Source organism: Myxine glutinosa, unplaced genomic scaffold, assembly GCF_964187855.1.
Source record: "Myxine glutinosa unplaced genomic scaffold, kmMyxGlut1.1 SCAFFOLD_1996, whole genome shotgun sequence".
NCBI lineage: Eukaryota > Metazoa > Chordata > Myxini > Myxiniformes > Myxinidae > Myxine > Myxine glutinosa.
This window is the reverse complement of record NW_027618091.1, coordinates 50173-75234: the sequence shown is the minus strand read 5'-3', so window position 1 is coordinate 75234 and position 25062 is coordinate 50173. Positions and strand designations below refer to the sequence as shown.

The 25062-nt window shown below is 47.7% G+C and overlaps 1 protein-coding gene across 1 annotated transcript in view; it reads right to left on the bottom strand.

The window, feature by feature from the left end:
- Positions 1-25062, bottom strand: part of LOC137429953 (uncharacterized) — a 45363-nt gene that overhangs the window by 6042 nt on the left and 14259 nt on the right. The window contains exons 6-11 of the mRNA XM_078769290.1: positions 19859-20017; positions 18608-19369; positions 6198-6269; positions 4729-4789; positions 1647-1722; positions 1010-1093 (exon numbers count right to left, since the gene is read on the bottom strand). Of these exons, the coding sequence (XP_078625416.1) occupies positions 1010-1093; positions 1647-1722; positions 4729-4789; positions 6198-6269; positions 18608-19369; positions 19859-20017 (1214 nt within the window). The remainder of the gene's footprint in view (positions 1-1009; positions 1094-1646; positions 1723-4728; positions 4790-6197; positions 6270-18607; positions 19370-19858; positions 20018-25062) is intronic.

The following is a 25062-nucleotide window of genomic DNA, read 5'->3' as shown; positions in this document are numbered from 1 at the left end:
TGTAATATAATTCATTGACCGCTGGGGAGCCCACTTTAAGCTGCATGCAATGACTGGACTTTTATAGGCCTTTGCACTAAACAGAGCTCCCTGTATGAGCTCACGTCAATAACTCAAACCGTTGCATAAGAAACGCTCCTCACAGCTGTCAGATTTTTATTGGTTTGCAGAAAATCAACACAAACCTGATAAATAGAGATAAATAGCAACTAAATCAAATAAATTGATGAAGTACAAATAAATTAGATGAAGAAGAAGATGAAGATGAAGTCCAGTCATTGAAGAAGTGATAGATGAAGTCCAAGATTGATCAAATAAATTGAAGTCCTTAGTGTCCTTGTGTTTTATACTTCTCCCACCCCCCTACCCCCATTCCCACGCCTCCTCCCCCCAAGCCCTCTCCCTCCCACACATCTCCCGATGTCCCTGCTCTCAAATGTTGTGTTTGTGTGCTTCCCCTTCTCTCCCCATCTTGTCTACCGCTCACTCTTTTTATATATTTTGTTTGTCTGTTTGTTTTGTTTGTGAAATAAATGTTAGCTCTTTCACGAGCCTCGATTCAGTATACAAAAATATATATATATATATATATATATATATAAATAAATAAATAAATAAACTGGTATCCTTTTTTAGGTAGTCGGTTGTAGACAGCAACCGCACAGGTTAGTACTACCGTCCTGACTTTGGAGCGTTATAGTGGTGCCCGGGACCATCTTATACTCTCCGTGTCAGGATTCCTGGTCTTACTTTCTGTCTCACTCAAACTTCAGCTACCGGGCTAGCCTTAATCTCTTTCTTGCAAACAAACCATACACTTTTCATCATACACTTTTATTCTCTTCTATTTAAGGCGTGGCATCGATGAGGGCTACATAGATGGATCGATGAGGGATGAGGATGCCTGGAGCCTCCAACATAATTTTTTTTTTTTAAATGACAGTGAAAATCAATTTGGGCTGATAAATACAGCAGCGAGGGAGATCATCTGTCATGATTTGCTGCTCACCTTTCCAGGCCCAATGCTTCAGCACTATCCAAGTGACGGACGTGTGACGGGGTGGTCCGAGCACTGCCGGGACACGTCATGGCTCTGGCACAAGCATGACGTTGTTAATAGAGAGACGCCAAGGCTGGATATTGGTCACAGCATGTCTTATATCTTTATCACATTCATGTCTTGCCAGTGAAAACGAAGCTAAACGATCCACATGAAAACACGAGAGCACACCTCAAATCGGGTCTGGCTTTGGGTGTTTTAGAACAAATATAACATCATTTACACTTCAAACCTAATGTCGAAACATCATGTACGTCCACAATTAATGCCTTCAATAACGTGAGCTGAGATGGGGACATGCACCTCCTAGGTGGAATAAAAACAGCAGGCCTTCATATAATGATCATCAGGAATGTCGTTAGAGACCATGAATGGCACGATACCTGACAGTCCAAGTTTTAAAAGGCTCATGTTGTTGCAAAGTGGATAGTTTTGTGTTCCACCTTGCACAGTGCACCTTTTGTAACCAATACCCCCGCAATAAAGCCATTTACAAGTTCCCTTTGCAGTCACCGACTGACATTCCAGTCTCAATTTCATCCCCATTTATCGATTTCAAACATCTGTAATCCATCAACAAACTCACCGGCTCGACTTGTTCGCCTGCACATCTCCATTTAGGTAGCGCTCCCCCTTATCTTCCTGTGCCTTTCCAGCATCTACTAAATATGTGCAACCATGGGGAATAGTCAGATCTCAGAAAGAATGGGAAACCTCGAAATATTTTATGAATGAAAATAGACTCTTAAGGGTTAAAGCAGTGGTTCCAAACCTTTTTTCTGTCGTTTCCCCCTTCAACCAGTTCAACCATCCGGTTTTTTTTTTTTTTTTTGTTTTTTTTTTGTATACTGAATCGAGGCTCGTGAAAGAGCTAACATTTATTTCACAAACAAATCAACCAGACAAACAAAATATACAAAAAGAGGGAGCGGAAGACAAGATGGGGAGAGAAGGGGAAGCACACAACCACAACATTTGAGAGCAGGGAGAAGTGTGGGAGGGAGAGGGCTTGGGGGCAGGAGGCGTGGGAAGGGGAGGGGGGGAGGAGGGAGAGGTATAAAACACAAGGGGACCGAAATTAGCGGGGGTAGAAAAGATCAAGGTTTTGGATGGGGGAGGATAAGAGATGGTGGTGAACAGCTGTTTTAAAGACCTGGAGGGTGGAGTGGGATTGAAGAGAGTGAGGGAGTTTGTTCCAGAGGCGGGAGAAAAGAGGAATGAAGGAGTGAAGGTGAGCAGAAAGTCTTGATTTTGGCAGTTTAACCATAAGAGGGTTGCAAGCAGATATTGTGCGACCTGTAGGAATATTTGGGGGACAGAGCCCAGAGAGGACTGGGGGGGCAAGGCCAGAGAGGAGTCGGTAGAATACGGAAAGACCACCAACCTGCCTGCGGTGAGTGAGTGAAAGGCCCTTGGAGTTAGCTTCATCGCGGGAGATTCCAATGATTCTGAACGCTTTGGTTTCAACAGCGTGAAGACGAGCTCGGTGTGAGGCAGGAGCACCAGACCAGAGGGGAGAGCAGTATTCCATAGAGCTGCGGATGAAAGCCTTGTATGTGGTGAGGAGCTCAGGTGTGCCAAGGAAGGACTTCGCACGACGGAGGATGCCCAGTCGGCGACTGGCTTTGGAGGCCAGATTTGAAATGTGGTTTTCCCAGGAAAGATCATGGCAGATAGTGAGACCCAAAAGCTTGAGTGACAGAACTTCTTGGAGAGGATTATTCAGAAAGTGGATGGGAGGGTTTTCCAGTCGGTCTTTTCGGAGAGACATCGTAAGAGTGTCAGATTTATCAGGATTTATCAGATTTCCCCCCACCCCTCCCCCCCCCCCTATATATATATATATATATATATATATATATATATATATATATATATAAATATGAACAAGGAAAAAAGTAGCCAAAACACAAAATTTATTCGCTCAATAACATAAATAACATAATAAATAACATAAAAAATATAGCAACACACACACACCCACACACTCCTCCACATACATACAAACCTACAAGTTTCCCCCCTGGAATCCTAAAATTTCCCCCCAAGGGGGAAATTTCCCAAAGGGTGGGAAATTCTGGGTTAAAGGGTTAATTAGCTAATTAGTTATATCCTAATAGCATGTTTATTGACATGCTGTAAACCACAAATTAAGTCTGCCAGTCAAAACATTGTTAGCAGAGCCTTGTGCCTCCTCGAACCCCTTGTATTTTTTCACTGTTAAATGTGCTTTATTTCTCATTTATTTCATTGATTAAGAACCTTTGATCTTATCTTTCTTCTCATGGGCCTAGAGACCAATTGCTCTCGAGTCGGCTGGTCAATGTGCCGTGCTTAATAGGACAAATCGACGGCGTAGTCGAGCTGGTCAGCCAATGAGCATGCCTGATGTGCCAATCACAAGGGACGGATTTGAACCGAGTGACTGAGGGGAAAGTTCAGTTGATAGCTGCGACCTTCCTGGGAGAAGTCTGTGCAGAGTCCGTGCTGAGGACTGGGAGTGTGAGGAGCACGAGTTATGTCGCTGGAGTTCTTTGGACCACCTGGTAGAAGGAGGAATCGACCAGTCCTGAGAATCCGGGGTCACCAACACTGAGTTTGTCCGGATGGGCCGGAGACCCGCCTCGTGGCATGTCGTGTATGGGGGAAATCACAGCCTGCTTCTCTCATTCAATCTAGGTGAGGGCTCTTTGCTCGGTTCCTCCAGATCTGACCCAATCTTCTTATTAGTCCCCTACCGGTGTACACCAGAGGGGACTATAGGTTTGCACTCCGTGCCTCCGTTTGTCAGTCCGTCAGTCCGTCACGCAAAGAACAGCTTTCCGGACTTTTTTTCTAAACTCTTAATGCTAATGATTTCAAACTTGGTACATGTTTCCTCATGATAAGTTACAGATCAAGTTCGAACTTCACGACGTTTCGATCATTTTTGACAAAGTTACGGCACTTTGAACTTTGGGAATTTCCCCAACAGTTTTCCAGACGACAGACTGCCGGTAGGGGACATGTATTGCAGCGCAATACTCAAAATGCTTGTTTATGTTGGCGTCCCCGTATCTTCTAACCCTGTTCTCCCTCTGAGTGTCCGATTATCCCTTCAGAGAACCTGTCGTCAATAAGGCTAGGCTAAGGTAGATTATCCTGACAATTTTAATTGTTATCAACCTGATTTATTTTCCGATCTGGACACCCTCTTCTTCTTCAATTTTGTTGTTGAGGTTTATTTTGCCCTCTTTCCTGTTTTCTTCTTCAAGTTTTTATTAAACCAATTTATCATTCCTGTGGATATGGATCGTCTACTCGTCTGCGCACAAACAAATTGCCAGCAGGCACAAGCAAGTAAGCTTCTTGGCTTGTGCAAGGAAATTGAAGATTTTTAGGTTTTCCCGAGCCACCACTTGGGGCTTTGTTGTTTAAGTTAACCCCTTTGCTTGGCATCTTGGGAGTTTATTTCCAGTGTTCTCAGAGCACCCGCTAGAGAGAAGGAGATTGCTACAATATCAATGGAAATGGGAATAGAGCAGTGCAACGAAAGAAAGCAAGTTAATAATTGGAAATGTCAATGAAAAGCCCACAAAGGCAAGGTGGGATCATGACTACTACCAAACTGAAGCTGTGTGGTTTGTCATCGATGGACATTATGATGCAGTCATGAGACCAGTACTTGCCTTCGTGAGTAGACTGTCGGCGACGATGCCCCTTCGCAGTCGGAGGTCTTGGTATCCTGTCCTGAAGTACAGACTCCGAAGCATGTAACACACGAAACAATATCCATTCATATGTGCAAATAAGAAATAATAATCAAGCCTAAATGGTGGCTTGTAACGTAGAAAAGAAAGTAATATGGCTTAGCCCAGTGGTTCCAAACCTTTTTTTGTCGTTTCCCCCTTCAACCAGTTCAACCGTCCGGATTTTCCCCCACCCCTCCCCCCCCCCCCCTTATATATATATGAACAAGGAAAAAAGTAGCGAAAACACAAAATTTATTCGCTTAATAACATAAATAACATAATAAATAACATAACTCCGAGGGCCTTTCACTTACTCACTGCAGGCAGGTTGGTGGTCTTTCCATCTTCTACCGACTCCTCTCTGGCCTTGCCCCCCCAGCTCTCTCTGGGCTCTGTCCCGCAAATATTCCTACAGGTCGCACAAGATCTGCCTGCAACCCTCTTATGGTCAAACTGCCAAAATCAAGACTTTCTGCTCACCTTCACTCCTTCATTCCCCTTTTCTCCCGCCTCTGGAACAAACTCCCTCACTCTCTTCAATCCCACTCCACCCTCCAGGTCTTTAAAACAGCTGTTCACCACCTTCTCTTATCTTCCCCCATCCAAAACCTTGATCTTTTCTACCCCCGCTAATTTCACCCAAAACCCTAGACTTTTTTTTTTTTTTTAAATACCAACTTCTGTCCTGGAAGTCTTTGGTCCCCTTGTGTTTTATACCTCTCCCCCCCCCCCCCCCCCTTCCCACGCCTCCTCCCCCCAAGCCCTCTCCCTCCCACACATCTCCCTGCTCTCAAATGTTGTGGTTGTGTGCTTCCCCTTCTCTCCCCATCTTGTCTTCCGCTCCCTCTTTTTATATATTTTGTTTGTCTGGTTGATTTGTTTGTGAAATAAATGTCAGCTTTCACGAGCCTCGATTCAGTATACAAAAAAATAAATAAAAAATAAACCTACACACACACAGACATACACACTTACACATATAAATTTTATAATTTTTTTTTATTGTATATCAATTTTTATTTACCGACGATGTTATAAATGTTTATGTTAAGTAAAAAGTCGAAGAACAAAATAATTAAAGATTTGAGATTTATTCACTAAAGCACAATATTACACGAATGCTAATGTTGTATTTCCCTTGGAATAGGTTTTCCCCCCTGGAATCCTAAAATTTCCCCCAGGTCGGAAAATGCTGGCTTAGCCGGTTTGGAGTTCATGCTTTTCATGTTCCTGTTCTGAGCACACAGGTCATGTTGCTGCAATCCCAGTTTGAAATCCGATACACTACTGCGGTTTGTCCACTGTCTATTTATATCTTTGTCCTGCGTGTAATATATGTACAAGCTCTTACAAAAAGCCTGGCACAACATTGTATGGGACATAAGTGAAAACACAATAAGGCAAACCTCCGTTTCCTGCTGCTTCTCCTGGACCTCGTTAACTCTTTCTTCTGCTCTTTTTCCCGCAACTTCCGATTCCTTAACAAAGACAGAATAAAACATTAGTTTCTTTTTAAAGCATTTTTAACTTAACCTTATAACTGTTAGCACAATGGAATATTGCAAGCAATAGCAAACTGGCATGTTGACTTGACCACAGCGAGGGAGGCGGAATTTTCCACCATGTGACCTGCAATTTGACGGTGGGAATTTCAAATCGTTGTTTTTCCAACTCTGGTATCTCCTCATTATGGTTTCAACATTTTTCACTTCTGTGTGTGACTGTTCTTGGCCAATTTGAATTTCTTTCCTATTTTACAGTGGGAAGTTTGCGTCAGGAAGGGCATCCGGCCATAAAAAAAAATTGCCTCAAAAAGAGAACCATGACAATTACAACTACATATGGGCAGTGTACAGCCCGAAGTGGAGATCGGTTTCTGAGGTTTGGGACATGGAATGTAGGGACAATGACAGGGAGATCAGGAGAAGTGGTGGAAGTATTGGTCAGAAGAAGAGTGGACATATGTTGTGTGCAAGAGACGAGATGGAAGGGAAGTGGTGTGAGAATGGTGAAGGGTAGGCAGGGACAGAAATACAAGTTTGTGTGGCAAGGGTGCCAGGAGGGCGTGAATGGTGTTGGTGTCCTGTTTTCTGAGGAGTTTGTAGACAGTGTGGTGAGTGTGACTAGAGTGAGTGATAGGTTGATGATGGTGAAAATGATGATTGGAAAGCTCTTGGTGAACATCATCTCGGGATATGCTCCGCAGGTTCGTCGGAGCGATGAAGAGAAGGACAAGTTCTGGTGTGCGATAGAGAAGCTGATGGAAAACGTGAAAGATGAGGAAGTTGTTGTGGTAGGAGGAGACCTAAATGGACAAATGGAAAGGAGTATGGATGGTTTTGAGGGAGTTCATGGGGGTTACGGATATGGTGTGAGAAATGGAGAAGGTGAAAGGATTTTGGAGTTTGCTGATGGAGCTGATTTGTTGATTTGTAATACTCAGTTCCAGAAAGAGGATAATAAACTTGTTACATACACATCAGGTGGGTCGACGACAACCGTTGACTACCTGATGGTGCGTAGGCGAGATAGGGGGCACCTCCGGGACACAAAGGTGATCCCGGGGGAGGAGGCTGTTTTACAGCACCACTTGGTTGTCTGCGACATAAGGGTGAAAGGTGCGAGGAGAGCTCGGCGGGTGAAGTACCAACCGAGAATGAAGGTGTGGAGGTTGAAAGAGGTGACAGTAAGGGAGGCATTAAAAGAGAGGCTGAGTAGGGTCGAGGATGATGTGGTTGAGCTTCAAAGTGGTTGGATGTCAATGAAAGCTAGTCTGTTGGGAGCCATTGGTGAGGTATGTGGATGGACAAAAGGGCCACCGAGGCACTCAGAAACATGGTGGTGGGATGATGAAGTTGGAAAGAGGATTGACGAGAAGAGGAAGAAGTTCAAGGAGTGGCAGAAGGCGAAGGGTACAGGAGCAGAAACAGCAGAGCATGAAAGTTATAAGGCAGCCAAGAAGGCTGCAAAGAAAGAGGTAGCAAAGGCGCAGGAGGCATGTAGGAAAATGTTCAGAGAACGCTTGGATTCGGAAGAGGGTCAGAGAGCAGTATTCAGGATTGCAAAGCAGATAGCGAAAGAGAGGTGTGATGTGATGGGGGTGAGTTGCTTGAAGGATGAAGTGGGACAAATCGTTGTGGACCCAGATGGAATTAAATGAAGATGGAAAAGATATATGGAAATGCTGTTGAATACACAGAATGAATGGGGTGGCAACATAGAGAGTAACCCAGTTTTAGGACCGGCAGAGAAGATAACTGAGGAGGAAGTTGAGGAAGCGATAAAAGCAATAAAACCACCGTTTAGAGGCCATTTTTCCCCGCAAAGCGGGGGTTGGCCTTTTCGGGGACCGTGGTAGTTGTTGTTTTTTGGTCCCCTTTTTGAAGCAATGTTTTACGGCCGGATGCCCTTCCTGACGCCAACCCTTTTTGCCGCCTTCAACGACAAACAGGGAATTACCAGCAATGAAGCAATTGTTGTTTGTTTTGTTTTCAACGATAAAAGCAATGAAGAGTAGAAAAGCGGGAGGGCCGACGGGAGTTGTGGGAGATATGTTGAAGGCAGCAGGAAGTTGGGGTGTGAAGAGAATGACAGAGATCTGTAATCTGGTGGTGAAAGAAGGCTGCATTCCAGTGGATTGGGAACTGAGTACCCTCATCCCTCTATACAAGGGGAAAGGTGACCCTCTGGAGTGTGGCTCGTACCGAGCGATAAAGTTATTGGAGCATGGAATGAAGGTATTGGAAAGGGTGTTGGAGAGGAGGATAAGGAAGAAAGTGAAGATCGACGAAATGCAGTTTGGATTTATGCCAGGAAGAGGAATGACAGACGCTCTTTTTATTGTGAGGCAGTTGCAGGAGAAGTACATGGAGAAGAGGAAGAAGTTGTTTCTTGGGTTGGTTGATCTGGAGAAAACATTCGATAGGGTTCCACGCAAAGTATTGACATGGGCAATGAGGAAGTTAGGAGTGGAGGAATGGTTGATCAGAGTAGTGATGGCAATGCACAAAGGAGCGCGCACAGCTGTAAGGACGAAGGACGTGAACAGTGGTGAGTTTGAGGTGAAGGTGGGAGTGCATCAGGGGTCGGTACTAAGTCCCCTACTATTTGTAGCTGTGATGGAGGTGCTGGCTCAGAACGTAAAGGAGGGTTTACCGTGGGAGTTGTTGTATGCAGATGATCTGGTGTTGATTGCGGAAAGTATGGATGGACTGAAGGAAAAGATGAACAAGTGGAAGGAATGTATGGAGACAAAAGGTCTGAAGGTGAATATCGGAAAGACGAAGGTGATGGCAAGTGGTAAAGCATGTGGTGAGGTGGAAAGAACTTGGAAGTGGCCCTGTGCTGTGTGCAGGAAGGGTGTCGGAGTGAACTCCATTCAATGTACAATGTGTGCTGAGTGGGTTCATCAAAAATGTAGTGGCCTGAGAGGGTTATTAACCAGTGTGGCAGCTACATTCAAATGTAAGGTGTGCACAGAGGGAGCTGCAGATGGAGGAAATGTTGAGTTGGATCTTGGAGACGGCGTGAAGCTGGAAGGTGTGAAAACATTTTGCTACCTCTGAGACATGCTGAATGGAGAAGGTGGATCAGACTCGGCAACGGTTGCTCGAGTGAGATGTGCATGGAAGTAGTTTCGGGAACTGAGTGGCGTGCTGATGAGGAGGGGAGTGTCGTTGATGCTGAAGGGAAAGGTGTATGCTGCATGTGTGAGAAGTGTTATGATTTATGGGAGCGAGACATGGGTAATGAACGTAGAGCAGCAACGAAGGTTGGAAAGGGTGGAAATGCGAATGGTTCGATGGATGTGCGGAGTATCGTTGAGAGAGAGGAAGGCAAATGATGAACTGCGAAAAATGATGGGAATAGAGCCTGTGATTGATGCTGTGAAGAGGAACAGGTTGAGATGGTTTGGTCATGTGTTGAGGAAGGATGAAAGTGACTGGTTGAGAAGAGTGATGGAAATGAATGTATAAGGAAGTAAAGGACGGGGAAGACCGAGAAAGACTTGGCGAAAGATGGTGGAAGAAGAAATGCGGGCAAGGGGTTAACAAGGGGAGATGCAGAAAATAGGGCAAAATGGAGAAGATTGTCATGGGGACCGCAAGGCTAACCCCCGCTCTAGCAGGGAAAATGGCCTTAAAATGCACGTTGTTGTTGTGTTGTTGTTTACAGTGGGAAGTTTAGAGTGACTTTCTGCTGCCACAAAGTTTCCTCAAAAGTTATTTGTTTATTTGTTATTTCAAATAAAGATACTACATTAGGATGATAGGAGGTATGCACACACGCATCTGAGTTGTCTAGCCCAGGTTTGAATCTCAGCCCAGCTATAAACTGCCATATTGGTGTTTTGCATGCAGGACAAGGCATCAATGTGTGTACCGTTCCTCCGGTGGACGTTAAACAGGCGTCCTGTCTGCCAGCAGGGTATTTGGTGGACGTCAACGTTAAAGATCCCACAGTGTCCTTCGCAAAGAGAAGGCGAGCTATATCACCGGCACCGTGAACATATTACAAATTTCTACCATAACCAGTAGAGGGCACTGCATCAGCCGCACAGCCACATCGTCAGCCAATGATATTACCCAACTTGTGCTGCATACTGTTGCGAATATGGAATTTGGCCTCCATATCCGCTTGTAAATATTCCCCTATTTCCCCAATACTCCCCAACTATCCCCAATCCCCCATTCCCTAGTCCCATTGCCTGTAAATAACACTCTGTAGAACCGACCTTCCCCTTTTTCCCCCATTAAATGTCGTGCCCAGGTCCACCGCATCTCACGTAGACAACTTTCGGACATCTTGCTAGTTATTCTTAGTCTATGTCAGTTAAGGACTCGTTTCCATTAATTCTGACTCTTCGTTGCACCAGAATGTGATTATATGGCACCAGTAGTGAGTTTAGGACCTTCCCATGCCTCCTCCCGTCTTCTTCCCCAAACAACAACAACAACAACAACTACAACTACAACTACAACAACAATTACAACAACAACTACAACAACGGCGCTGCGCGGGGGAGTGTGCGTCCTCACACCGGCTCGGTTAGCCGCCATTGACGATGCGCTCCGACGGGGTTACCACGAAGGGGCTCCTTGTCAGCCCCTCGTCAAGGGCGGAGCCGGTAACCCCCCCCCCCCCCCCCCCGCACGCACCCAATGAGAAGCAACGTGCCGATTCCATCTGGGGCGGAGCTAACGAGCCGAGGGCGTGTCACTCCCCGCCGGATATACGCGGCCACGTACCGGACGTGACGTCAGATGCGCCCCCAGCTTGAAGAAGAGCAAGTCACTACCTCCGAGCGCTGAGACCTCCCCGCATCTCTAGACCGGACCGGGTCGATCCTGCCCTGAGCCCAGGTGCACCTGGAGCCATCGACTGCCTGCCTTTCCTTGCCATCAATCCCCGTGTGAGTCAGCCTTTTGTCCCGTTTATCTGTCGTCTGTTGGGAATAAGATAAGTGTGTCTAAGTGCCTGTCTTTCTATGATGTCCCTCTTGTAGTTGTAATCTAACCTTCCGCCTTAATATAACCTCCTCCGGAGGTCTTGAGAACTGAACCCTTGGTGTCGTGTCATTTGAAACCCAGCCGTGGTGTCCTTTTCCTTTATTGACCTAGCGTAGCGCGACTCGGCAACGTTCGAGTATAATCGGGTAACTTGTGCAGACGTGGTCATACCAAACCGCTCGGTAAACCAACATCCACCACCGCGTCTGTAACAATTGGTGTCGAGGAGTGGAATTCGGACCCGGGACTAAATTTGTTAGGCCCAAACTTTGGGAGGTAGAATCGATCCGGAGCGCGTTTACTGCGCTCGACGAAATTATAACGGCGAAATTTGATTTTGTTATACGGAAATAAAAACCCGAATTTTGAAAGTCGCGCTATGGCAGACCAAGTCGGCTGGGGTCCGGTAGTGGAGAGTGAGACAGGGTCGGTCCAGGACCAAATTGAGGGACGTGAGGAGAGCGAAGCAGCGAGGGTAGCAAACGCACAAAATGGCGCCTCGCTGGTCACCGCGCCCGCGACCGTAGCAGCGCCGCCGATGGATTGGGGCCTATTTATGGAACAAATAAAGGCGCTCATGGTCCAGACAAGTGAAGACCTGAGGAATGACTTGGGGGGCCAAATGGGGGTAATGGGGAACCGGATGGAGGCTCAGAATGAGCAATTGGGGGTAATGGGAAACCAAATGGGGGTAATGAGGGACGAAGCGAGGGGTACCGGTGAGGGATTAGACAAGAAATTAGAGGGGTTAGACAATGGGATAGAAGGGGTGAAACATGGGTTAATGGGGGTAGAAAATAGAATGGCTGCCCAGGAGAATCAGATAGAGGGAGTGAGAAATGGGTTAATAGGGTTAGAAAACAGTATGGAAGGCAAATTGAGGGACATGAGGGACCAAGCGGAAAGGGAAGTTAAACAAATGGAGCAGCAGATAGAGGGGGTCAGAATGGGGGTAGAAACCAAACTGGATGCTCACAGGGAGGAAATGGAGCAGATGAGGGTGGCATCTGGGCAGGAGATGCAAGTGATGGGAGAGGAGATCAGAAGAGGAGTGAGTGAGGAGGTCGGAGGAGTGCGCGAGGAGGTGAGGCACTGTAAGGAGCGCATGGAGACGGAGGTGAGAAAGGGGACTGTAAAACTGCAAGGGGGGTATAGAGGAGTTGACGCTGGGAGTAGAACAACTGACAGTGGGACAAAAGGAGTTGGGAGACCAGGTAAAGAAGAACACAGCGGTAATAGAGGGTGTAAAATCGACACAGAAGGAGATGAAAAAGGACGTAGGGGTAATTAAAAAAGAGTGTCAGACGGTACATGAGGACCTGACGAGGAAAATGGACAAGGTGGTAGAGGTGATGGAGGTTAAAGAGCGGGAGGTGCGGGAGCACATAGAAAAAAATAAAGTGGAGTTAGAGGAAGAACTTAAAGGGGCGCACGAAGAGATGAAGGAGGTGAAGCAAAAATTAGAAGAAGTGGAAGAAGGGGTGAGCGAAATTAAGAAGCGACGGAGAGAGGATAAGAAAGAGATAAAGGAGGAAGTAAAAGAATTGGTCCAAAGTCTGTGTTCGGATCGTGATGATGTGCTCATTAACCGGATGAGGGATTCGCAGGTGATGGAGGAGAAGCGAAGAGGAAGAGGACCCGGTGTAAGTGGTGACCAATATGGTCGTGCGTATGATGCGCCAGGGGATTTAAGAAGCTTGGGGGTCGAGATAGACCCGGGTGTTCGTGAGAGGCCGTTGGTGAAGTGTGCGACAGGTCTGGTGTGCGAAAGAGGAGGTGTGCGAGAAAGTCCGACTCTGGGGTGTGTGAGGAAAAAGTGCGTGCCAAGGAGTGAGGGTGCTGGCGAGAGTGAGTCGGTCGTAGCGCGTGTGCGAGGGAGCACATGGAAGCGTGGTGTGGTGAGTGTTACAGAGGGTGTGATGGGAGAGTGTGCGCAAGAGTGTGCGCAAGAAAGGTGTGTGACGGACAGGTGCAGGAGGAAAGAGTGCGCTGTCAAGAGTAAGGGTGAGTGCGCTGTCAAGAATGGAGGTGAGAGTAGTGAGAGTGACAAGGAGAGTGAGTTGGTTGTGACAGGTGGGCGAGGATGTACACCTGGGATGGCAGGATGCACACCTGGAATGGTAGAGCGTGAGTGGGAATGCACGCTGGAGTTGGTGGTGAGGCACGTGGTGGGGTGTGCGAATGAGAGCACACCTGTGATTGTCACAGAGGAGGTGACAGAGGAGGGGGCGCGAAGCGGTGTATTGGTGAGGTGTGCTACCAACGAATGTGTGCCAAAGTGTTCGGTGGTCAGGTGTGTGACCAAGGCTGTGAGTGGAATGGGTGTACCTGGGTGTGTAAGGAAAGGTACGAGGAGCATGGAAACGGCTGGATGTGTGAGCAAGGAACGGGCTGCGGGGTGTAAGCGTCCAGGTGAAGCATCGACGTTAGACGGGGTAGAGTTTAGAACGACTTATAGCCGAATCGGGCCCTCGGTGCGTGCTGGGCCTCGCTTTGAACGGCCGCGTCCGTGCTCCACTAGGCGGAGCGGGCAGCCCGATAGAAAGGGTCGTCATGGCGACCACTTTTTGTTGAGGCAGTCCGGCAGGTCGAGATCGGGACATTGGATGGCTCCACGCCGAGATGGTGCGTGGGATCTCGGCCCGGGTAAGCCCCCGTCCCTGCACCGAATGCGGGACGTATCCAGCCGCTGGCACCAAACCACCCGCATTCATTGCTCGGCTTTACGAAGCCGGGCTTTGGACAGGAATTGGCGCACCGAGAGGCATTAGTGAGTAGACTGGGTGATGAGGTTAGTGTTTTGGACCCAAAATTAGAGAAAAACAAAATTTGATGATTGGCAAGGGATTGGCAGTAGTGATTGGCAGATGATGGGTAGTGATTGGCAAATTTTTGATTTGTGGAAATTTGATGTGCAAAATTGGTAGTGAGCGATGGGCCCGGTGGGTAAGGCTGGCATCCCTGCCACCCTTCCCAGGTGGGGGGCAAATGCGCAATAGCTTATGGGGTGTATGGCAGTGAAAACTAGCCCGGGTGGGTTAGGTTATATGTGTGTAGGGACCTAGAAGATGACATTAGGTGACGTTAAGGTTAGATAGTGACTGATACCTGTAGTGGGGACGCAGGTAGATTAGTGTGGATGATAATGACGAGGGAGCGCAATAGTTTAAAGGGACGACTGGGAAGCGCAAGTTTCAGAAGGGAGTAGTTAGCTGAGATGATGCCGTGTGTGTGAGAATTGAACAGGAGTGATTGCACAGGTGTGCAACTGGACAGGTGTGTGGAGCAGTGTGTGAGTAGTGAGTGTGTGGATCAGCGCGAATGCGCTTGGGGAGAGAAGGGTGCAGGTGGCACCAGGTGTGAGAGCACAGGTGTGCAGGTACAGGTGTGTGGAGAGAGTTGGAGTAAGTGGTACGGAGTGGTGTGCATGGTGCGAAGGTGTGGATGGGGAAGAGTGGACCCCTTTCACGAGTACCCGGGGCGGGTAGTGTAAGTGTTAGGTAGAGGGTACAGGTAAATTGTGGTAGGATATTGGCATCTGTGGTGCGGTTGCAGAATGGTGTTGTGAATGGGTGCATTAGTGTAGTGGAAATGGCTGGGCGTGTAGCCTGTTAGTGTGTGTAGTTGGTTGGGCACTCCACCACTGTGAGGATGTCGGCCAGGTGAGGCCGCAGGTGGGCTCTGGGAGCCGGTAGAGTTGTGGATGGGGCCCGAGGATCCGGAGGACGGACCCGGGTAGCCCAGTGCCAGGGAGGGCACCGAGTGGGGAGAGCGCCAGAGGGCCTTCCCCAGGTAGTTAGGTTAGGGTGAGGAGCAGGTAAGCTCGGAGGCAACTGCAGTGGTGGAGGTGTGCAGGTGGGTAGACCCACTGGGAGAGGTACACGCCACAGCCCAGAAATTGTGCGAGGGCACCGGGAGATGAATCGGGGGAGTGAGACCCCAAATTGAAAAGCACCACAGTTTGGCCAATGGGAATTGGTTTTTAGAACCCATAGTGTAAGAGGGCCAATGGTTTGGCCGGAGAAAGACCCCGGGTAGTGTAAAGTTGTTAAAGTCATTTAGGAAATAGTTAGGATTGATGAACCTGTCGCACCATACGCAGCCACTTACCTGTGGTGATGATGATGACTCCACACCTGTGTTTTCTTTGTTTGTGTTGCAGAAATGAGAATTGCTGTTGGATTTGTGAGACGCATCACGACGTGGATGAGACATTGGGGTGATTCCATCTCTCCCTCCCTAGGAGGGACTGATGATGAATTGGTAATGGCAAATTTTGATGTTCAGTTGGAGATGGCAAATTTTGATGAGAGTTGAAAATGGCAAATTTGATTGGTTAGGAGGGAGAGAAGACGAATTTGGTTTATGGGAGGAACGGGGAAGACAGTAGGGATGTTTGTTGATTTGTAAAGTAGATGTTTATGGGTAGTGTTGTGTTTTGTGGATACAGTAAGGGGTAAGGGAGGGGCCATGTAGGTTACCTGGTGGGGGGGGGGGGGGGGCGTACGGTAGGAACGTACCTGTCTCACCTGGTTCCCATGTGCCCCCAGTGTGCATTACCTTGCATTGCGTGCACTTTTGCGCCCTTACCACCTTACTCACTTGTCTTTTCTTTTGTCTCCCACCTCCGAGGATCTGGCTTTGGGGTAGAGAGAGAGGAGAGAGAGGTGCTGGCGCCGCAGTTGTGGGCCTGCACTTTCGCTGCTTGCTGCTGGGATCGATACACCATATGGACCGCAATGTTTGTGGCCACCCACAATGGACCGCAGTTCTTTTGCGGCCAAGCACCACCCATTGATGGACCTCTGGGTCAACGTGGCACCTATGCCAAACAGGTGAACCACTAATAGTTGGCCCCCTGACGGCCACAATATAGAAATGGACGCGGTTGGCGCCTTTCTTTATTTTTGAAAGAGGCAAGAAGGCCAAGTGCACCACACGAAGGCAAGACCAGCGGCAGAACATCGGCCGGCTGCGACACCACACAATGATCACTAAACATTTTATTGGTGCACCGGATGGTGCTGACTGTGTGAGGGGGTGGTGCTTTTCGTGCTGGGAAGGGGTGCTCTGCACATTATTAAAGGCCGTAGGCCACAGAGCACTCGTGGGTTGGTGTATCGATGCTGGCATGCGTGCTCTCTCTATGCATAACATCTGCATGTGTCCCTCCAAAAAAACAGGTCCTGGATCGTAGTGTAAATAGCAGCGTAGTCTTGTAAATAATGCTCCCTACCGGCTGTATGTTTAGTTTGCGAATTCTTTCCGGATTCGGTTATCCTGTGGGTGTGTTTCTGAGAGGAGAAGGGTGCAACGTCGCAGGGGGACATATTTACTCATTTGTGAATATCTGTAAAACTGTCGCACTCAGGGTAGAGTTAATAGTAGTGGGAACTACATCTGAGTGCCACACTAAACTAGGTAAAAATTTATCGGGTCGGGACGCCCCGAGGGTAGAGAAGGGTGCAATGTTGCGAATATGGAATTTGGCCTCCATATCCGCTTGTAAATATTCCCCTATTTCCCCAATACTCCCCAACTATCCCCAATCCCCCATTCCCTAGTCCCATTGCCTGTAAATAACACTCTGTAGAACCGACCTTCCCCTTTTTCCCCCATTAAATGTCGTGCCCAGGTCCACCGCATCTCACGTAGACAACTTTCGGACATCTTGCTAGTTATTCTTAGTCTCTGTCAGTTAAGGACTCGTTTCCATTAATTCTGACTCTTCGTTGCACCAGAATGTGATTATATGGCACCAGTAGTGAGTTTAGGACCTTCCCATGCCTCCTCCCGTCTTCTTCCCCAAACAACAACAACAACAACAACAACTACAACTACAACTACAACAACAATTACAACAACAACTACAACAACGGCGCTGCGCGGGGGAGTGTGCGTCCTCACACCGGCTCGGTTAGCCGCCATTGACGATGCGCTCCGACGGGGTTACCACGAAGGGGCTCCTTGTCAGCCCCTCGTCAAGGGCGGAGCCGGTAACCCCCCCCCCCCGCACGCACCCAATGAGAAGCAACGTGCCGATTCCATCTGGGGCGGAGCTAACGAGCCGAGGGCGTGTCACTCCCCGCCGGATATACGCGGCCACGTACCGGACGTGACGTCAGATGCGCCCCCAGCTTGAAGAAGAGCAAGTCACTACCTCCGAGCGCTGCGACCTCCCCGCATCTCTAGACCGGACCGGGTCGATCCTGCCCTGAGCCCAGGTGCACCTGGAGCCATCGACTGCCTGCCTTTCCTTGCCATCAATCCCCGTGTGAGTCAGCCTTTTGTCCCGTTTATCTGTCGTCTGTTGGGAATAAGATAAGTGTGTCTAAGTGCCTGTCTTTCTATGATGTCCCTCTTGTAGTTGTAATCTAACCTTCCGCCTTAATATAACCTCCTCCGGAGGTCTTGAGAACTGAACCCTTGGTGTCGTGTCATTTGAAACCCAGCCGTGGTGTCCTTTTCCTTTATTGACCTAGCGTAGCGCGACTCGGCAACGTTCGAGTATAATCGGGTAACTTGTGCAGACGTGGTCATACCAAACCGCTCGGTAAACCAACATCCACCACCGCGTCTGTAACAATACGAACAAAGAAGAACTGAAACATGACAGGAGGCAGGAAGTATGTGCACTCCCCTCTGAGCTGTCTAGCCCGGGTTCGAATCCCGGCCCAGCTATAAACCGTCACCTTGGTGTTTCGCATGCAGGACAAGGCATCAATGTGTGTGCCGTCCCTGGGAGTCCTGTCTGCCAGCATTAACTGGTGGACGTTAGCGATCCCACGTTGTGTTACACAAAGAGTATGCGAGGTATCACCAGCACCCTGGACAAATAACGAATTCCTGCACCCTGAGTCGAGTGTCCTGCATTGGAGTGGTGACTCATCCAGTAATATAACCCTAGCCTTTTATAGTAGAACTGATGCTTCATGAACAACATGGTAGTGTGTGTGTGTGTGTGTGTGTGTGTGTGTGTGTGTGTGTGTGTGTGTGTGTGTGTGTGTGTGTGTGTCTGTGCGCATGTGTTTTCCAATGAAAACATTTTCTATTTGCAAATACAAAAAAGCATCATCTTCCAAAGAAAGTTCCTTACTGACCAAACAACCTTGTCACATTTTCTGATCTAAAATCAGACATCTCCATACACACATGTATGTACATGTATGTACATACACATATATAAAGTATTTTTTTTTTGTGTGTGTGTGAATAAATATCTCATACAGTGAATTGTATAAAATGTATGCATAAAATATATTTTTTTAAAGAAGCAGATATTTAAGATATTTTTTACACTATTGCACCTTTTTGTCTCTCTTTGGTTTATCCAAATATCTGTCTTCTTTTCTTGGCTCTTGCTTGCGAGGGTGACTTTGATCCCGCTGGCGGTTTCTATGTTGGTCCGGTTTGTGATGCTTGCCTTGCTCTCGATGCTTGTCTCTCACTCTGTCCTTCTCCCTTTCCTTGATTGTCTCTTTTTCCTTGTTCTTGTGCCTCTCCCTCTCTTTTTCTCTCTCCTTGTACCTGTCCCTCTCTTTGTCTTTGTCTCGCTCCTTGAACCTGCTTTTTTCCCTGTCCCTACCTTTATCGTTGTCCGTGGCTCTTTCCTTGTCCTTCTTTATGTCCCTGTCCTTGTCGCTCTCTCTGTCCTTCACTCTCTCCCTGTCCTTGTCCCTCTCCCTGGCCTTGTCCCTCTCCCTGTCCTTGTCCCTCTCCCTGTCCTTGTCCCTCTCCCTGTCCTTGTCCCTCTCCCTGTCCTTGTCCTTGTACCTCTCCCTGTCCTTGTCCCTCTCCCTGTCCTTCTTCCTCTCCCTATCCTTCTCCCTCTCCCTGTCCTTCTTCCTCTCCATGTTCTTCTCCGTCTCCATGTCCTTCTCCCTCTCCATGTTCTTCTCCGTCTCCATGTCCTTCTCCCTCTCCATGTTCTTCTCCGTCTCCATGTCCTTCTCCCTCTCCCTATCATTCTCCCTCTCCCTGTCCTTGCCCTTATCCTGATCAGTATCCAATGGCCCATTGTGCACCATCTCTCCACCCTGCTCATCCCGTTCTTCCGATTCATCCATGCCCTGTAAAAAGAAAATTGTAAAATGAGGATTTTTTTTTGCCAATGCTCATCCTACACATTACTTTTAGAACTAAAATGTGACGAGCACAACAGAGAAGGTCTTTAGATGATATCGTACAACTGATGACTTTTGATATAATCAACTCAAAATCAGGCAGATGAGCTTCAAAGTGGAAAAGACATCCTCTAATAGCTAAATAATTTGTTCATGGTGACATCTTAAAGATTTGCTATTCTTCAAAATCATCTCCACAATCGAGTGCAAGCAATGAAACGGTTGGCTTGCATTGTTAATGCAACGCTTTACCTGCAAAGTGCTAGGGCGACAGTTTATAGTCGGATTGTACTCCCTCGGAAAACAAACCCAGTGTATCACAATGATCTAGTGACTCAATTAAAGTTCTTGGAATCAGCCGATGATACACTGCACAGACACATTAACTAGATACAAATGAAAACATTCTAACACAAAGCACAGAAGAACCCATACGTTCAGCTTGAGCCCCACTGAGCGAGCCTTCCGTTCTTGAACCCTGGAGCCTGGTGGAACCCTGGAGCCTGGTGGAACCCTGGAGCCTGGTGGAACCCTGCCTTGCACGGCAGATTTTTCTCCGGACAGCACACTGCGCACGGCGTCATCACTTGAGACCTAAAAGCGAAAATAAATCACAGATCAACCTCATCATGGTAATGGTAAATATTTTAATGAGGATTAAACACCAAATTCCGACTTCCGACTTCCGGTCTTGCTGGCGAGGTTTCGTTTATTCGCAGCTCTCCACGCTCTCCATCGAAATTAAGTTATTGTTCCCATTTGTATTTTCGTTATAACTGTATTTATTTTATGGTGTTGTACGTATCGTGTGTCCTGAGGAAGATTTTCGGTGCAAATCTTTCATACCTGTATAGAAAATCGTGTTAATTCGTGTCGTGTCTTTTGAGGCCTTGTACAGTGTCCAAACTTGAGGCTTTGTTTTTCTCTCAGCAGTCCGTCGTTTGTGCTCCAATAACTTTCGTTCTCTGTTTTCCCAGTCTTTTCATCCCATAGCCTACTTCGTTGTTTAAAATCTCAAAAAAAAAAAAAAAAAAAAAAAAACATTTCCTTCTCTGTTCTTATTTGTTGTTCTCATTCGTTTATTCGTTCTTATTCGTTCGTTCGTTCTTCGACCACGTGTTTCTCCCCCATTTCCCCAGATAGTTTTCACTGTTAAACTTTAAAATGTTGACACTTTCCCCTCAAGTTCTGTATTCCGTGGTATATGATAACACCTTTTTTTTCTTCTTCTTTAAAAGGCTGCTTTCGACTTGCTCACCAAATCTATTCATCCCAAAAAAAAAATCCATCTCTTACAGTGCCTCTTTTCTACATTCCCTAAACTCTCCTGCACTCCATCCTCCCTCCAGCGTCCTTAAACGTATTTTTGACTCGAAGGTCACAAGTAACTCATTTTGCAATAAATGTTCGTTTCCCATTAATCGTACACTTTCTAAAATCCAATCTCACCCCTCCCCTCCAAATCTTCCCCATAACCCCTCCCCTCCAAATCTTCCCCATCACCCCTCCCCTCCAAATCTTCCCCATCACCCCTCCCTTTCAAATCTTCCCCCTTGCCCCTCCCCTCCAAATCCTACCCATCACCCATCCCTTTCAAATCTCCCCCCTTGCCCCTTCCCTCCTAAACTCCCCCCACACCCCTCCAAGACTCCCCCTCGCCCCTTCCCTCCTAGACTCCCCCCTCACCCGTCACCTCTAAATCTCCCCCATATCCCATCCCTTTCAAATCCCTCCCCTTGTCCCTTCCCTCCTAAGCTCCCCCCTCGCCCCTCCCCTTCAAATCTCCCCACCCTCATTTCTTCTCAATTTTCCCCCTCTCATTCCCCCTCCTCAAAGCGTTCTCCCCACTTCTTCCCCCTTCCAACTCTCACCTCCATCTCCCCCAACCTTCTGCCTTGCTCTTCCCCCTCCTCAAATAACACCTCATTGTGCCTCACCCAATCACCATCAAACCTTTTGTCCGCCCCATCCTTCCCTTTCTGCGAGCTATTCTGAAATCTCTGACACACCTTCAACAGCTATCCCTACCTCTTCCACCTCTTCCACATCTTACCCTTCCCCTCCTCCCCGCTGTTCTGTATCCGATGCTCCCCCTTCCTCTTCATTAACGGTATGGACCTCAAACATCCGGGGCCTTCGTTCAAACTTAACTGATCTCTCCATACAGGTTGCTTCTGACAAACCAGACGTGATCTGCTTAACAGAAACTTTCCTCCTTCATGATGTCTCTGATTCCTTAGTATCTCTCCCGGGTTACTCCCTCCTCCGGTATGATAGAAGTGAGCCTCGTCCTGGAGGTGGGGTTACTATCTTTATCAAAAACTCTCTTCCTCACTCGCCCTGCACTGCCCTCTCTCCACCTCACGCCCAGGAATACCTCTGGCTACGGCTTCCCCTTCGCTCCCACCTCTTGTTCATATGTGTGTTGTACCGTCCACAAAACAGTGATGACTCCATCTACATCTCGCTGTCTGATAATATGGACCAACTTCTATCTACTCATCCCAACTCTCTCTTCCTCATATGTGGTGATTTCAATTGTCACCATGCCAGTTGGCTGGGTGTGGGTAGCTCTCTCACCAGCCATGGCTCCTCAGCAAAGGACTTCTGCGACTCACTGGGACTGACACAATCTGTCAATTTCTCGACCCGGATCTCAGTCAATGGAGCATCTTCTCTTCTGGACTTGGTTATGACTAACTTCCCTTAAAATGTCTGCTGCTCTTCTTCTGCTCCAATCGGCTCATCTGATCATGTGCTTGTTAAAGTGGACATCTCTCTGACCATTCTCAGGGAGCCTGCTCAGCGTCGACGAGTCTGGCATTTCACTCAGGCCAACTGGCACGGTCTTGAAGCAGCCATCAATCATCTGGACTGGTCTCCCATCTCTACCACCTCTGACATCAACTCATCCTGGGAATTCTTCCAAAGTAAATTGCTCTCTCTCATGCACAGATTTATCCCATCTCGTCTTCAGTTGTCATACCCTTCCTCCCATCCATGGTACACGGAATCTTGTGGTGAGGCTGTTGCCCAGAAACAACTTGCCTTTGTCTCCTGGAAAGCAAATCCAACGGAAGGAAATCTCATTTCCTTTCACAAAGCCCGAAACAAGTGTGTGTCCACCCTCAGGAGAGCCAGGAAACAATATCTCTCCATTGTCAAGACCGAACTCTCTTATCTGTCTCCCTCTTCCAAATCCTGGTGGCATCTGGTCAAATCTGTTTCTGGTGTTTGTTCCCCCTCCATCCCTTCCCTTACCTCAAACGGCTACACAGCTGACTCCGCACGTAAAAAAGCTGAATGCCTCAACTCTGTGTTTGCCTCTAAATCTCGTGTCCCAAACCCATCCCTCTCTGTACCCACCGTACCCAGTCGTACCCAGCTGATCCTGGACTCCGTGTCCTTTCCTCCTGACAAGGTGGAAAAGTTTCTGTCAACCCTCGACTCTGATTCTGCAACTGGACCTGACGGCATCAGACCACGGGTCCTAAAATCCTGTTCTTCTGCTCTTTCACTCCCTCTCTCTGTTCTCTTCACCCTCTCTTTTGCTCAAGGTCAACTGCCATCTGCTTGGAAATCAGCCAACGTCACCGCTTTGCACAAAAAAGGTGCAAAAACAGATCCTAGCAACAACAGACCAATCAACCTTCTCCCAATTATCAGCAAAGTCATGGAATCCATCATTGCTTCGGATATGAAATCTTTCCTCTTCTCCAATGGCTTGATCTCTGATCATCAATTTGGTTTCAGACCAGGTCACTCTACTCTGGGCATGCTGCTTCTGCTGTCTCAACAATGGATGGAGGTCCTCAATGCCAAACAGGAAATTAGAGCTGTCTCCCTCGACATATCACGTGCCTTCGATACGGTCTGGCACCCCGCTCTGCTCACCAAACCCTCCTCCTTTGGTATCCATGGAAATCTCCACGCATGGCTGGCGGACTTCCTCTCGAGTCGTAGTCAACGTGTGGCCCTGAATGGATTTCTCTCATCTCCTCTTCCTGTTCAGGCTGGAGTTCCCCAAGGCAGTGTTCTGGGCCCTGTGCTTTTTCTGGTCTTCATCAATGATCTCTCTGACTCTCTTGAAAATCCTCTCTATCTCTTTGCTGATGACTCCACTCTCTGCCGCTCCATTCCTCATCCCTCAGATCGGCAGTCTGCAGCCTCCTCACTCTCTGCAGACCTGGACAAAATCACAGACTGAGCAAACAAGTGGAACATGTCTTTCAATCCTGACAAATCTCACACTCTTACGATGTCTCTCCGAAAAGACCGACTGGACAACCCTCCCATCTACTTTCTGAATAATCCTCTCCAAGAAGTTCTGTCACTCAAGCTTTTGGGTCTCACTATCTGCCATGATCTTTCCTGGGAAAACCACATTTCCAAGCTGGCCTCCAAAGCCAGTCGCCGACTGGGCATCCTCCGTCGTGCGAAGTCCTTCCTTGGCACACCTGAGCTCCTCACCACATACAAGGCTTTCATCCGCAGCTCAATGGAGTACTGCTCTCCCCTCTGGGCTGGTGCTCCTGCCTCACACCTAGCTCGTCTTCACGCTGTTGAAACCAAAGCATTCAGAATCATTGGAATCTCCCACGATGACGCTATCTCCGAGGGCCTTTCACTTACTCACCGCAGGCAGGTTGGTGGTCTTTCCGTCTTCTACCGACTCCTCTCCGGCCTTGCTCCCCCAGCTCTCTCTGGGCTCTGTCCCCCAAATATTCCTACAGGTCACACAAGATCTGCCTGCAACCCTCTTATGGTTAAACTGCCAAAATCAAGACTCTCTGCTCACCTTCACTCCTTCATTCCTCTTTTCTCCCGCCTCTGGAACAAACTCCCTCAATCTCTTCAATCCCACTCCTTCCTCCAGGTCTTTAAAACAGCTGTTCACCACCATCTCTTATCTTCCCCAATCCAAAACCTTGATCTTTTCTACCCCTGCTAATTTCACCCCAAATCCACTTTTTGAGGTGCCGACTTCTTTCCTGGAAGTCCTTGGTGTCCTTGCGTTTTATACCTATCCTGCCCCCCCCCCCCCCCCAGGCCCTCTCCCTCCCACACATCTCCCGATGTCCCTGCTCTCAAATGTTGTGTTTGTGTGCTTCCTCCCCTTCTCTCCCCATCTTGTCGACCGCTCCCCTTTTTATATACTTTGTTTGCTTGTTTGTTTGATTTGTTTGTTTGATAAATGTTAGCTCTTTCACGAGCCTCGACTCTGTATACAAAAAAAAAAAAAAAAAATTTAACAAATTGTGTGCAGTTGGATTGGGTAAACATATCACAGACACAATTCTTTAGACAGTAAGAGCACAAACCTATCCAGGCCCATTACAGAGAAGGTAGATAGCAATTACATAACGAAATGAAATTTCACAATTGAGGAAAGATTAAAATGGTTTCCAAAATAAGAACACTTAGATTGGTATGTACAGTGATTCGATCTGAGCACCAGGCCCACAAGGTTAAGATCCCACAAGATTTAACCAGACTCAGTGGTTTAATCGCTAGATGCATCCGCTCTGAGACTGGGAGGTCGGTGGTTTGAATCCCAGCCGAATCACACGAAAGACTTAAAAATAGTACATGCAGCTTCCTTTCTCGATGCTCAGTGTTTAAAAAACATAAAGTACAAC